This window comes from Hyperolius riggenbachi, chromosome 5, assembly GCF_040937935.1.
Source record: "Hyperolius riggenbachi isolate aHypRig1 chromosome 5, aHypRig1.pri, whole genome shotgun sequence".
Classification (NCBI taxonomy): Eukaryota; Metazoa; Chordata; class Amphibia; order Anura; family Hyperoliidae; genus Hyperolius; species Hyperolius riggenbachi.
In genome coordinates, this window is record NC_090650.1 from 100,738,861 (window position 1) to 100,755,032 (window position 16,172).

General features: G+C 43.1%; 1 protein-coding gene across 2 annotated transcripts in view; it reads right to left on the reverse strand.

Moving 5' to 3' along the window:
- Window positions 1-5,418: 5,418 nt before the first annotated feature.
- The window catches only part of HIBADH (3-hydroxyisobutyrate dehydrogenase), a 235,397-nt gene continuing 224,643 nt past the window's right edge, over window positions 5,419-16,172 (reverse strand). For both annotated transcript variants that reach the window (XM_068236060.1, XM_068236059.1), the window contains exons 7-8: window positions 10,848-11,004; window positions 5,419-6,828 (exon numbers count right to left, since the gene is read on the reverse strand). In XM_068236060.1, the coding sequence (XP_068092161.1) occupies window positions 6,670-6,828; window positions 10,848-11,004 (316 nt within the window). In that variant the 3' untranslated portion in view covers window positions 5,419-6,669. The remainder of the gene's footprint in view (window positions 6,829-10,847; window positions 11,005-16,172) is intronic.

Below are 16,172 nucleotides of genomic sequence, written 5' to 3' on the forward strand. Positions count from 1 at the left end.
TGCACTTTTTGCCTTTTTTACACGTACGCAGAAAAGAAGGCTATAACCTTATTCAGGACACCAGCTTGCATATAAATCCCACCTATGAGACTGGCATAAAAATTGCTGCTCGTTTCTCTTCCTGGTGCGCACACAGTTCAGAAACTAGAATTTACAGCGGGCATTTAAAAGAAACGATTTGGTACTATATAAAGGTTCTTGAGTACTCTACAAAGATTTGCCTTGCAGGTTAAATTTATGCTGACAGCACATTATAGGGATTCTCAATATAATCTGACCTACAACATGACCCGAGTTGGGGGACTCAGCTGAAACAGTTTTAGCAGGTCACATTATTCCCTTGCACACAATTATGGTCACAGCTATACATGTGTAACACAAATATAACAGTTTACATTGTAATTAGGGAGCTATTGTTAAAACTAATCGTATTTGAATCACTCACTTTCTACATGTTGTAATGGACCAGCCATCTGCATCTGCTAGAACAACCCATCTATGCTAAGACAAAGAAAATTCTACCTAATAAAACCCCACTGTCCCTGCGTCCCCGTCCCTGCTTTTTGCCAGTGCACATGCGCAGCACACGGACATTACAAACAGGACGAAAGCAGTGGGGCGTGGCAGGGAGCGCGGCCGTGCACCCTTGGGAAGGGGTTGCGTCCCAGCCCTAGCACCCGTTTAACGGGCGGGCTAATTAACATATATATATTGTAAGGTTTACATGGCTTTACATGGTTTGTTAAAGTGAATAGGTGTTATTCCATTATTTATACAATCTTCATATTTGATGCAGCTGTTCCAGAGAAATTCCCTTAGGGAGAAACAATCATGTGAATCACAGATCTAATTAGAACATTTCAGTAACTAGGGGAGTGGAAGTTCCCCAGCTAGTGAACAGCTCTCACTATTCAGCACAGAAACATCCTTCTGCTGCTGATTAACTTGTTCAACCAATTATCACAGCTCAGCAGTCTATCTTCTTGCCCAGTTTCTACCCCCAACAAAATATTAAACCCTATGTGTTTATAAAAGCCATGGACACCTCTCACCACCCTCCCCTATCTGCAATAAGAGACCACTGGTCATTTCACTTTTACTTTAACCCTTTTACAAAGATACTGGGGAAGATGTTTTAATAACAGGGGGATACGGCTCTGCTGAGCTGTAGTACAGGCCACAATAGTTAGCCTCTCACTAGCAGAGAGGGTAGGCATGTGGTGTGTCAGTTGATCAGAGCTCACAGGGAAAGACTGGCTGGTGCCTCCACCAAGCTCCTCCCTGCCTACATGAACATGATCCTAATTCAGAGAAGTGAAAAAGGCAAGAATGCACTTGCGATGCGTAATATGTTGGCGCTTTATAAGTACAATAAATAAATAAATAAATAATGCACTTGCTCTGTAGAACACAAGCAACATCAGATTAGCAACGTGACAAAGTCGCATCTACTAAGTCTCCCAAATGACATTGCTTTTACTGTTGCTGAACTTCAAGAAAAAGTACAATCCTACCCATCAAGAGAAACATGTATGTGTTCAGCCAGGCCTGCAATTCAGATGGCATAACATATATGTTGGCGCCCATGCTTGCTCCCAAAAGGGATTGCAGAAGGTTGGGCTGCTGTGATGAGATAGCAACTCTCCTTTACAAACTTATGGAGGCTCAGCCTGAAGCCCCAAGATGATGCCACTTCTAAAACTGAAAGTGGAGGTGTCTTCCAGGTGTATGAAACAATTAAAATGAGTTTAAAAACTAAGTCAAAACAAGGACAGGTAGCGGTTAGCCTACATCTCCTAAAAGAATAGCAGCCAATACAACATTTGAACAATCAAAAATTTTATTGCAAAGAAAGGGTATAACAGCATGTTTCGTGGGCTTCACCCGCTACCTTGGGGCCTCATACTATCATTTAAAGCCGCGTGGAACTTGTTTTGTGGGTGTTGATATTGACCTGAGGAAGCAGGTAAAGCCCGCAAAAACCATTGTCATACCCTTGTTCTGTGCAATAAAATTTTCAAACGCCCAAGTCGTATTGACGGTTATTCTTCAGAAAAGGTAAGCTAGCCGCTACCTCTCCTTGTCTTAAATTAGTTTTAAACGGATTTTAATTGTTTAATATACACCTCTACTTTATTATTTACACTTTCACTGGGAGATTGTTTTTTTTCTAGTCAAGTTACCCTAGTGGGCCTCCTAAGAACCAAGAGCGTGAGCGGTGAAGAACCTCACAAACTCGAACAGGGGAAGGAATTCCTCAGTATGCCATATTGGTGGTTGCATATTATTGCAATCAGAATGTGTGAGTAATGCTCTTTATTCTTATGCACTGCATTGCACTTTTGGCTCCTGTGTTTCCCTCTTGTGTTTTCTCAGTTCTTGGATTTTCCGGGTCCATCCTCCTCCATGATGGCACTTATGGACCTTTACTGTATATGTAAAGGAGGGATAAAGAGGGTAAAATGTAGAAAGAACAATTTATGTAAGTAGATTTTAACAAGACTGGTTAGGACTTCCCCAAGGACATTCATAGTTTAAACTGGCAGCACTGTGCCGCTTCTGCTCATAGTGACAAGTATATTTATTTTTGTAAAGGTTCACACACACCTACCAACTATCTGTTCAACTATCTGCCAAACTTGTCTGTTAAGCCCCATTTACACGCTCAACAGCAGTCTTTTATGCAGCACAATTGTCAAACAGCTTTTGTTGTGAAACAAGTTGAAACAACTAAAAAAAGTCCTTTGCTATTGTTCAAAAAGTTGATAAAACTGATAAGAAGTCAATCCAACAGTTGGATTGACTTCGTATCAGTCTTATCAGCGTTTTGAACAATAGCAAAATACTTCTTTTAGTTGTTTCAACTTGTTTCACAAAGTTGTATGGGGCTTAACAGACAAGTTTGATAGATAGTCGGTAGGAGTGTATAGGCTTGTACACGTCGGATTTTCGCAAACGATCGCGCAAGTCCAGTCTTATCAGCTGGACGATAGACTGTACACACGCCCGATTTGACATTCAAACGACGGGTTGTTTGCGAAAATGCGACGTGTGTATGTACCTTATGAACCTTAAGAGTAATTAAAATGGATTAAATGTTTGCAAAACAGTCAGCAGGTTTAAGGCATGTCCCAGAAACTGATAATAGGAGATAGAGATATTGGCCTCAATTCACTAAGATCATGCTGGAGATAATAAGGCAAGAGTAAAGTTACCTCCACACAGTGAGAGAGTTATCTTATCTCTTCATTCCTTAAGTTACCTCCTCTGTAGTTAATTTACCTCCTCTGTAGTTAATTTACCTCCTCTGTAGTTAATTTACCTCCTCTGTAGTTAAGTTACCTCCTCTGTAGTTATTTTCACATGCAGTTAATAAACAGCCTGTCTTTAACTCTGGAGTTATTTTAAGGATTGAAGCGTTAACTTTAGGTTTGCCTGAGGTAAAATGTTTTCTGAATACTGCATGCTTTATCACCATGGTAACAACTCTAGAAACGTTATTAAAGACAGGAGATAAGCTTAGTGAATTGAGGCCATTGTATTATTTGGCATACAGGTGAATACATTTACAAATAAAATAAGAAAAACTTTCATCAGGTTTGCAAGAACAACTGTCTAATTTTTGGTTAAAAGCACAACAGGTGCTCATATCTTCAGACATGTAAACACAAGACCTTGTTAAAGATACTGTGAATACAGGATTTAACTTCATCCCAAACAGTAGCTGATGTTCGCTTTTTCATGAGAAATCTTTACCTTTTCTTGAATAGATCATCAAGGGGGTCTGTGTTTGGGGGGGGGGGGGGGGGGGGCTGATATTGTGGTGAAATCCCTCTCACAGTGTGATGTCATGACCATGGTCCTGACAGTCTGCTGTCTGTGAACCTTGTTGCTTGTGGGAAATGACTGCTTTTTCCAACTGCCAAGCAAGCAAAACCTCCCTCTGTCCATAGAAACCTCAGTAAACATTCCACACAGATCACCAGGCAGAACAAAAGAGGTCACCGCTTGTGATAAATTTGAAGGGAACCCGAGGTGTGAGTGATATGCAGGCTGCCATATTTGTTTCCTGTTAAGCAATACCAGTTGCCTAGCAGTCATGTTGGTCTATTAGGATGCAGTAGTGTCTGAATAACACCAGAACCAAGCCTTCAACTAATCTTGTCAGTTCTGACAATGTCAAACACCTGATCTGCTGCATGCTTGTTCAGTGTCTATGGCTAAATGTATTTGAGACAGAGGATCAGCAGGATAGCTAGGCAACTGGTATTGTTTGAAGGGAAATAAATATGGCAGCCTCCATATAATTCTCACCTTGGGTTCACTTTAAGAATATAGACAAGACAAATAACATGTATATTGTACTTTTCTCCTGGCGGGCTCAAAGCGCTTGAGCTGCATCCACTAGGGCGTACTTAGTAGGCAGTAGCAGTGTTAGGGAGTCTAGTCCTACAGTACAGAACAGTAAGCCCTTAACCATTACACTGTCCAGCCACTGCTGTAAATCAGAGATAAGGAAGATTTTACAATGGGCAAACACTGACTAAATCATTTAGAAATGAATAATAAGCAATTTTATTCAATACGCTATTCTCACTGCAGTTCCTCTTTAGTGACCTTTCCCTCTTTAAAGTGAATGGTAACCGCATTTAAACAAATGAGACAGATACTTACCCAAGGAGAGGGAAGGCTCTGGGTCGTGTAGAGCCTTCCGGCTCCTCTCCTGGTCCCCTCGTTCCGGTGCTGGCTCGCCCGGTAGCAGTATTTGACTAAATTAGTCAAATACTGCTTTATCCGGCCGAAGGAGGCTTCAGAAGTCTTCAGGGAGCCCGAGTGCTCCTGAAGAAGGGCGGCCCTGAACTGCGCCTGCGCAAGCACGCTCTCTTGCACGCTCACGCCTGTGCAGTATGGAGCCGCATGTCTTTGGGAGGACATGGCTCCCGAAGACTTCCAAATACCCTTTCGGCGGGGGATTGAAATGGCGGGGGAGCCAGCACAGGATAGAGGGCACCGAGAGAGGAGACGGAAGGCTCTATACAACCCAGAGCCTTCCCTCTCCTTAGGTAAGGATTTACTTCATTTTTTAAAAAATGCGGTTCCCATTCACTTTAAAGACCTTTTTCTTCATCTCTCATACAATTCTGGTTCAGTCTATTGTCACGCTTATCCCTATTGTGTACTGCTTGGGCATTAAATAGCTGAGTACGGTTTAGGAGAACACACAGTAACTTAACCAAGGCCCCATGCGCTTTACAGGTCTACTAATATGTGTAACTAATAACAGCGCTTTTAGTAAAAGTTGGAGACAAAAACATTTGCAATCCCGGTAAGCGAGATTTAGATTTTTATTAAAAATTGCTTATGTTTGCCTGGAGTCACAGCATGTATGCAAGGTAGAGTAAACAACACCATAAACCATTAAGTTGGGAAAGACAAGAAACACTAGGCTTTATTAAGAGTTAACATAAAATTTTTGAACCTTGGTTTACAATAATCCATCATACTACCCCGTGTCTCAGTTTTATTTTTCAGGACTGAACACAGCACCTTGCGACAGACAAAACAGTGCATCTGAAAGTACATGATCAGTTCTTCACAGTACCCTCTAGAGAAAATCTTTTATTGCCCAAAGTGCAAGTGAATAAAAAGCATCCCGCTTACTCAGAATGCAGTGGAAAGCTCAACGAGTTAGTGCACCACTTTTTCACCAATCACCTTAAAGAGACTCTGTAAATTAAAAAATGTCCCCCCTCGGGGATACTTACCTCGGGAGGAGGAAACCTCTGGATCCTATCGAAGCTTCCCCATCCTCCTCCAAGCCACGGTGGCAGCGCTAGGAAGTTCCCGAACGGCAGGCATATGCAGGCACAGTTTTGGCTCTCCACTCAGGCTCATGCTGAAATATCCATTCCCAACTGCGCTCTACTGCGCAGGCACGAATAACCCGAGCCGCAGAGCAGACCCGATAGCGCTCAGCTATTTCTGCCTGAGCCCATCGGGTAGCCACTACTGCGCCTGCGCTGGAGCCGGGGAAGGTTAATATTAGAGGCGCTACTGCACTTGCTTCACCGCCGACTTTCCTTGATGGCTGTGGTTTTGGGGGTCCAGCGCTGCCACCGTGGGATTGAGGAGGATGGAGGAAGCCCCGACAGGATTCAGAGACTTCCTCTTCTTGAGTTAAGTACCCCCAGGGGAGGTTTTTACGTTTACAGAGTCTCTTTTAAGTAATGTTATCAAACTGGTTGCCATGTATTTTGGCACTTTCTCATTGGGTTTTGCAATAACATGAGTAAACCCAGTTTTGTAACAGATTCTCTCCTTCCCCTCAAAATACTGCATGATACATTGACAGTTACTAATATATAAAAAGAAACTGAGGAAAAATGGTTTGTGATCCAGATAGCCGACCTATTACAGCCTTAGAAACACCAGACATGGAGTTACTGATGTATAAGCATGTAGTGGTGCTGGAGCCATCTTAACCAATAGTTAAGCAACCTACCCACTTTGATTACCTAGTATTAGACAAGGTTGCTATGTCCGAGACACCACCAATCACTTCTACAAGGATTTTGCCAATGACGTACAACCCTCCGCTTTGCCCTTTAATTATTTGCCTAGACAAGGATTCCAAAATGGTGTTTGTAAAGAAAAATCTTTAAAAATTGTTCACAAGTTTTCCTCTTCACGTAAAAACTGGAAGACGGATGAGAAGTCCTTCTGGGCATAGCCTTTGGCACACATTAGTCTGTAGATCTGATGTGACAGAGATCCCAGTGGCGTTGGCGTTTTCGTGTTTGTCGCGGAGTCTTGGGCCAAACCCAGATCCTGTAAGCAGAGAGATTTAGCAAAAATCATCATTTGGATACTTTCACAACAAATTAACACCAAACAAAATAAATTCAGACATTCACGGTTTTAGAAATTTCCTATTGCTCATTAGTTACTGCTGCCCGTGTCCCCACTGAAACATTCCTGTCACTTCCTGTATATTGTGACATCTATGAAAAGGAAAGGAAGTGACAACGTTTGTGCTTTAATATTTTGTCGTAACGGTGTGCTAAAAAAGAGGAATGAAAATGAGGTAATAAAATAGGAAAACAGCCCTGGGTCTTATAAAGCTAAAGTACCTTCAGTTCCTCAACAAATGAAATTTTGGTCCTAAGGTTACTGTGTGGAATTCACCTGCCAGAAAAGACTGCATCAAATATAAAGGAGGAATCTTATATCCACTTCTATTAAGCTTCTGTCAAGTGTTCGATGTGTACTGGGGTGTGCATACTACATCAACTGAATGGTGTTCAGTGATCCTTATTCTGTGGAGTGCTACTTCTTGAGGAATTAGCGTAAGGCGGCTTTCATGCATCAAGAAAACAATGAAAGCACCTGTGCATCCGCTTCCTATTCAATCTATGCAAAGCTTTAGGATTGATTTAACTTTTTGCCTGGATTTGCTCTGTAAACCCAGGCTGTTGCCCTTGTAGAACTACTTTCAGTCTCTGGGGTTTTCTTATGCCCTCGACTTTTTACTGCATATCCATGACATTCCTTATGTTTATTTTACTGGTGTACAGCTATGTCAGCATTAACATTAATACAATCTTCATCACATGATCATGTCGCTAAGGTTTGTCTTCTTGACATTTTATAACAAAGTGTTTCCTTTTCAAAGGCATCCGGATACAAAAATCATGATGACATATCATATATTGCAAAGAAAAACAATTATATTGTTACAGTATTAAGTTTAATCTTCCTAGACTAGCTGTTTGCCCTGGTATTGCTGAGATCACGTATTCACCAGCTGAGGAGTAACCAGCAGACTAAACAAACCTAAAGAAAACAATGATCTTCAGTGTCCATTTTGTGACAGATGTGCACTGTAACTGTATGCAGCACCGTCTTAATAAGTGAAGGAACGGCCATGAATGGGCAACACAGCACCATTGCTAGCACACCACAATAATGTCTGTGAAACAAGAATTTGCTGGATATGTTCGCTGCCGTGCATGAGCATACTGTGCTTGCATGAGTTTAGCCGTGTCTGTGCAGTATGCCAAAGCAGCTCATCCACGGGAGGCTCCGTGCAACTGCGCAGGCTCAACTGTGCTTATGAAGGCGCAGTACGGTAGAGATTGTAAACGATGAGGAGCAGGACCACAAACTGTCAGAGCTTCCCCAGCAGTGGTGGTCTTGAGGAGGATGTGGGAACACTTCGGAGGAATCGGCAGGTTCCCTCTTAGGAAATTATCTAACTTTTTTTTTTTTTAAATGGCCTCAGGTTTGCTTTAAAAAGAACCTGCATTGAGAGGTATATGGAGGCTGACATTTATTTCCTTTTAAGCAATGCTAATTGCCTGAAAATCCTGCTGAACATTCTGGCAGTGTCTGAATCAAACACCTGAAACAAGTATAATCTTGTCAGATTGATCTCGTCAGATTTGTAACATCTGATCTGCATGTTTCTCCAGGGTCTATGGCTAAAAGTAAAGTGTTCTCCCCAGGCTCTTTTAGCCGGGTGCTCCACTCTGCTAGTTTTGATGGGCACCCGGTTGCCATCGGCTCACCTCCTCCTATACTATAAGCACAGAAGCACTGGCCCTGCATTTCTCATATTGCCCCACCCGGCTACTTTTTCAAGCCACCCGGCTAGAAAAACATTCTGGGGAGAACACTGAAGTGTTAGAGAAAGAAGGTCAACGGGTCTGCCAAGCAACTGGTGTTGTTTAAAAGGAAATAAATAGGACAGCCTCCATATGCCTCTTACTCCAGGTTCCCTTAAGTAAGCAACTACAGGATGTACTAAAGGGTGTGACTTAACCAACAACAGTATATATTCATAATAACCCTTCGCACATCCAAAAGCAAACACAAAATGACATCCCAATCAAGTCCATCACTGGATAAAATATTAATTTTCATCAAATTAGTGCAGTTTCTAGTGAACTAATAATTTGTATTTTAAACAAACCTAGCGGCCCTTGGATATGTAAACTAATGTGCCATGGTTGGAATGATGAATGAATTGAATTATGGGTAAGTGCAATGGAAGCCAACCATCACGTGCATGTCTTCTACAAGTAGCCACACACAGGCATGTTTTCCTGGAAATGACAGCCAGTGCTCTGCTCCAGTACCTTTTTGCACGGAACAGTTAATGGGAACATGAAGTAAGAGGAATAGGGAAGCTGCCATCTTTATCCCCTTATAAACAATACCAATAGCCTGGCTGTCATGCTAAGCTTTTATCTTCAGTTGTTTTTAAATCACACACCTGCAACAAGCATGCAGCCAATGGAGTCCAAAGCATGTGATTGGCATGCTCATTCTGGATTAGTGATTTAAAGAGAACCCAATACGGAATTTGTAAATCTTAATAGGACCCAGAGGCATGTCATGTGGACAATGACATGCCTCTGTGTCCTATTGCCACTGCCAGTCCCCCCTGCGCTCTGCTGCCCCCCCCCCTGAAAATATCATCAGGCTAGCGTCAATCTAGAGGTCGCTAGCCTGCTTTGTTTACCTGAGGCTTGTCAATCAGCCTCCACCCCACCGCCACCTCCATTAAAGGCTCCCCCCTGCTGCGCCCCGCCTCTGCTCCCTCCTGGATCGCGCCTTGGCTTCTGATTGGAGTAAGCTAGCAGAGGCACTGTAATGGAGGAGGCGGATTGACAAGCCTCAGGTAAACAAAGCAGGGTAGCAACAAGCAGATTGTTGCTAGTCTGGCGATTGTTTACATCCACACTGTTACTCTCCGCTGGTCCCCGCCTCCTCTATATAGCCACTCCCCGCCCGCGTCCCTTCCCTCCCCACTGATTGGAGGGAAGGGACGCAGGCGGGAAGCGGCGATATAGAGGAAGCGGGGGAGCGGCGGAGAGTGACAGTGTGGATGTAAACAGCTGGCTAGCAACACGCTGCTTGTTGCTAGCACGGCGGTTTGATTTATGGGGGCCAGCAGAGCGCAGGGGGGCCTTGGGGGAGACAGTATAGCAACAGAGGCTGGGCATTATATGCAGACCCAGCCTCTGTGTGCTAATAGGATTCTTAGGACCCACCTCGGGTTCTCTTTAAAGAAGGGCTGTCCAACTTCTGCCCTTAAGGGCTGAGGTCCTCACACATTTTTGGCATAGCTCTAATTAATTGATGGGACTGAATCAGGAAAGGTGTAGACACATTTCTCCATTTCTCAGTCAATCCTAAAACAATGGCATGAATACGGACTCTGAGGACTGGCGTTGGGTATCTCTGGCTTAAGGTGTAGTCACCAGTATATAGAGAGAAAACAAAATGGTTGGCAAACAATACAAGCCGGTTGGGACACTGTAACCTGGAATTGGTAGCCACAAATGTGCTCATGGCAGACAGATTGTCAATCGCAGGTGTAGAAGAGAAAAAGCTGGGCACCAACTGTTCATCCAACGTTACATGCAGGTACGTAGACATTAGCGAGTAGCAAATGGCCTAACAGCCGTTTCACAGTGACAACCAGCTTCCTCAGCAGGTGCCCAGCTCTTTTCCTTCTACATGTGTGGTTAAAGTATAGTCATACAGCACCTATGCAATTAAGAAGGAAATAAAGGAATACATATTTGTTTTCCTGTTATTTCACAAAAATGCATGGATTTATAATCGCGGAATACAAACGGTCACGTTTTAATTGCATCTGACAAATTGTAAAGGATAACATGATAAAAGCTGCATCTCAGGGGAGCCCTGAGCACAATAAAAGCCTCACCCCAAGATACTCTATTGATCAGACACTTAATTATTCTCTTTCTATAATAAACCAATCAATTAAATTTGAATGCATTGTTCAATATATGAAAAGTATTTGTACATGAACATACCTTTGCCATAAGAGTTGTTCCAAATCCACCCTGATAATTATTGCCAGAGGGCACGCCTTCCATCACCCCCGGCACCGGGTTGTAGGTATCGCTTGACCAGCATCGTCCAGAGCTCATGTTCAGGATTTTGGCCAACAGCTTTGGGTCAAGCCCCAATCTATAAAGGGTCAAGGAAAACATATTAATGTTCAAATGCATCAGGACACGGGTGACATGTTTTACACACAAGAAACACAATGTCATTTTTCACAGTTTATTACGTGTCCAAAAATGGTGGGACTATTGATATAGAAGAACGTGTAAGCAATATATATTAAAACACATAAATCTATCATTGTGCTATTATGCTGCTATGTTTACAACAGCCATTATCAGATGCAGTACATTTTGTGCAACAGATTTGTAGGGAAATAAAATGGTCAGCATACAATAACACATACACTAGATCAGGTTTCACACAGCTGTGGATTCTCTTCCTGTAATCCTATTATCAATCAGATGTGTAAATAATTGGGTTTTATGGAGAAAGAGGAGTATTTAGCAGGTTTTGAAACTATGAGAACGGAAGAAGCAAAACGACAATTCAGTTATGTAGAACAGTAGAGTGTTGTATTGTGTTAGCCACCAGTAAAAGCAAGAAGTTTTGAATCAGGATGACACTATTTATTGGCTAACTTAGAGGTAAATAAAAAGTAAGCTTTCAGCTAATAAGCCTTCTCAGACTTTGTTCCTGTATATGAACAAGATCTTAAAACACACAGTCTGAAGAAGGCTTATTGGCCGAAAGCTTACTTTTTATTTACCTCTAAGTTAGCCAATAAATGGTATCATCCTGATTCAAAATCAGTTATCTAATGGAAAAAAACATAAAAACGCTATCCACTAAACCTTCCCACCTAGTAAAGGTTTTTTTTTCATAACAACATTATTAATTCACTATTTGTTTCCTCCCTTCAACAAGAAGTCACAAAAAATTCTTGGTTTAAACAAATCATGGTCAATAACTTGTTGTTGACCTTGAGTTGATGCAAATGTTATGCCACTTGGAACTGGAACAATTAAATGCAGCAGTTGCAGCAGCCATGGCACAGCACACAAAGTGACCACTTTCATGGCATGGCACATAATGGCTGCTTCAATGGTCCCCAAAGCTGTCATTATACAGGAAACAAAGATGGCAGATGTAGTACAGAAACACAAGTGACCCTTAACATTGTAGACAAGTATCGTATATCTGAATTATTATGCTTCTCTGTAAAACTGTAACTAACAATACAAAGTTATTGGTTTTCAATACTTTGTTTTGGTGCACAGATGTTGGCATGGAAAGCTAACCGTTTTGTAACTAAACCTAGCCTAAAGTTAAATATCACCTTTGATCAAGCCTTAGCAAATGCCTAATACTAACTCAGAAAGCCCTAACTTAAACCTTGCATCCAACCTTACCCTTCCTCATATGAAACCCTTACTCACACTTGCATTTTAAGCTGCATTTTTGGCAAAGCAATGCGATCCGCAGGGATATCAGAAGTGCATAGACTGATGTCCTGCACTGATGTTCCCATCCACGCGGAGCGATTCACCATGGAATCACAATGCAGGCCAACTAATTACTGCAAACAAATAAATCAAATTTATATCGCACTTTTCTCCTGGCAGACTCAAAGCGCCAGAGCTGCAGCCACTAGGACGTGTTCTATGGGCAGTAGCAGTGTTAGGGAGACTAGCCTAAGGTCTCCTACTGAATAGGAGCTGGCTTACTGAACAGGCAAAGCTGAGATTCGAACCCAGGTCTCCTGTATCAGAGGCAGAGCCCTTAACCATTACACTATCCAGCCAAACTGCACTGCAATTTCCATTCATAGTAATGGAAGGAATCGCAATAACACCGTCAAAGATTGTATCGAAACGGAAGTGCTGTGTGTTGCAATGACACTTTCCTTTCCAGATGTGCTCAAGAGGATAACTCAACTGACTGGAAATTTTATCTCAACCTTTTTTTTTTTACAGCACTCCCTAATTTTAAATACTTTACTACTAAGCCACCCCAGTACTTCAGCATATCACTAACCAATAGCCTTAGACGAATCTAAACCACACTGACAAAAACCAATTTCTTGCCCAAGTTTTACTAAGTCGCAAACTACAGACAAGTACCTATATTTGTTGGGAGCACTAATGCTTTTGTCCTACAGTCCAATGCCAAGTTGCTAAGGCAAAGCTTCAAGATGCTAGGAGCACATTGACTTCTTCAATATGAAAATATGAATGAATTCAATATTGTTGAATGTTAAATAAAGCTTCTTTTTTAAAGGGGTTCTGTGGCCCTTTTTAAAAATGCAATTTAAATGAAGAGAAGTTCCTTTCATAAGTACTAATATTTTTTTTCCTGTCTCATGTAGAAACAGCTGTGCTGTCTCTCTCCTGCTCCTTTCTAATTATTCGTCTATTTAGACGAATATTGTGCTGAACATTGTGCTGCAGGAAAAGGCAGACAGTCTAGCAGCTGTTCCTCCCTGCCTCCCCCTGCTGCACGTCATCTGATGAGTCATCCCTGACCTTCCTGCAACCTCCAGACAGCAGGGGGAGGGAGATCTGCCTCTTGTGGCTTCAGCTCAGCTCATCTCTTGTGCACAGCAGTACAGGGAGACTGCGTACTGACCTGGAAGCACTTTACATTGCAGCCATCTTGCCCAAAGGTTTAAAAATTATATTTTATTAATCAAGTTATTTATTGGTAGCGGGGAACGGCGAAAATAGGAGAAATGAAGAGGGGGAATAATGGAGGAAACAGTAATATGTTTATTTCAATGTGCTGTAAATTTACCACAGATCTTCTTTAAAGAGAGACTGAAGCGAGAATAAATCTCGCTTCAGACCTCAGAGTTAGAAGGGGCATGTGTGCCCCTGCTAAAACGCCGCTATAGCGCGGCTTAACGGGGGTCCCTTCACCCCCAAATCCCCCTCCGTAATGCGGGGGAGCGCTCCCTGGTTGGGGCAGGGCTAACCGCCGCAGCCCTGCCCCACACGCATCTGTCAGCGCGTATCTCCGACCTCTCCCCCACCCCTCTCAGTCTTCCTTCACTGAGAGGGGCTCTTTTTTGGGATCGCCCCCCCTCCCCAGGTGAGCTGTGCAGCCATGGAGGACCAGGCTGCCGCTGCTGAGCCTTTTTATCATAGGTAACGGGTCTGGAAGCTGCAGCCAGGAGGTCACATGGACACATCTGCTGGGTCGAGGGGCCAGAGGGAAGCACAGCACAGCAGCGGTCATCAGCGGTCATCACAACCATCATCAGCCCCCTTCGGATTATCTGCTGGGGGGGGGGCGCAGGCCAGGGGCAAATTCTTGCAAATCTGTGTGGCTGGGACTTTTATGGACCACGTGGACTGGTTAACAACTATGGGGACGAAGGGACTCTATGTCTATCTCTCACTACATGTGGGGGGTCTGGAGGGCTGCAGGGCAGAGAGCGCCGCTCAGATTGTGGCTGGCAGCTCCGCTCGACATAGCTCTTGGACAGACCCCTCCGGTCTTTCTTGTCTTCTCTCGTCAATGTGTTCTATGTGCAATGTGTTCTATGTAAGATATGCTCTGAGGAATGCTTATTGTTTGTCTACTGTTTACTGTACCATCACCGACCCTGATTGTGCCAAAAATAATTCCGGGTACAACTCACCGTTGTACTTGGCGAAATAAATCTGATTCTGATTCTGATAGGCGGCGATGCACCGCTGATAGACGCGACTGGAGGCAGGGCTGCAGCCGTTAGCCCTGCCTCCAGGAGCGACCAAGTCTGCGACCAAGTGTCGCAGTGGGGGGTTTGGGGGTCAAGGGACCCCCGTTTAGCGGCGCTATTGCGGCGGTTTAGCAGGGGTAAACATGCCCCTGCTAACTATGAGCTCTGAAGCGAGATTTATTCTCGCTTCAGAGTCTCTTTAAGTGAAAAAAAGAAAACATAACAGGGTTGCTACTCTCACTACCATTGTACACTGAAAGCTGAAAAAATAGTGCCATAATGCTGGCAGGAAAGTATCAAAGGAATTCTCCAAGCAAAGCAGAATGTGATTACAAGTCTTTCATAAGGTTAAACAGGTAAACAGTAACATTTTAAAGAATATAAACCACTGAAATTCATGAGAGCAGTTAGAAAGCTAGGGTGGAACGTTTAATAATGAAAATAATTGCCATCACTTTGTAAGCTCACTCAGCAATCTGAGGAGTGTTTAGAACACTAGCAGAAACTGATTTGGATAAATACACTAATGACAATGTAAAATCACCATTTACCAGTTTACAAGACAGAGCTCTCAGCTGTGCAAGACTTGCATGGGCTCATTATTAAATCTTCATTAAGCTGTGCTGCCCAGGAAGCGGTCTGCACAGAGATGTGACATATGTTCTCCTTCTACTGGCAGACAAGCACTATAGTTCTGGGTCAACTGCTGATAAGGTTGCTGATCCTAATAAAACAAAGCTTGGCCAAGCAGAAACATCATTTGTTCTATCACTAGGTTTATGGCATAAAATCATGTTCATTGCGGCCAAGAAATTATCTTTCAGATTTTAACATTTTTAAAAGCAAATAGAGTAATGTATTTGGTAATATCTGCTCAAACTGCTTTACTTGGGAATGGACTACCTATTCTAAGATGTGGGAAGATCATCTGTACCCTTCCAAAAATGTAACAGAGTTCCACAAAGTCATCTTTGCAAATAATATTTAATTTTTCTGTTCCCTCAGTTCAGCTCTTAGGCCTCATTCACATCATACGCGCTTCCGTGTGCATTTGGAAGCGCGTATGATGTGCTGAAACGCAGAAACGGCAGAAGGGCATAGACAGCCCTTCTCCCGTTCACATCTACTGTGCTGCGCAGCAGTACGATGCGCTAGGAATCGCTTGCGTACTGCTGCATGCATTTTGACCGGAAGCGCAGAGCTGATCCAATCACTGACAATGGATGGGATCAGCAGCGGCGCAGATGGCGTGCGATCGTATGCGCTGCGTTCGGATCGCACGGCCATCTGCGCTAGGTAGATGTGAACGAGGCCTTACCACTTGGAAACTCTAATCCAATCATTTCTAAACACCATTTAAGTGGACCACTACTCCCATTATTTTAACACTTCTTTTAAAGGAAACCTGAGACAACCCCTATGCCAGCATTTAGGGCCCATTCACACTTAGAAGCGCAAGACGCCAGCCATTTTTGCAGGCGTTTTGCAGGAGTGATTTTTTTTGCGATTTCATGTGGGAAAAAAGAATCACTGGACAGTGCAGTGATTTCTCCGCGATCGCGTTTAGCGCTTCTATAGCACTGAAACG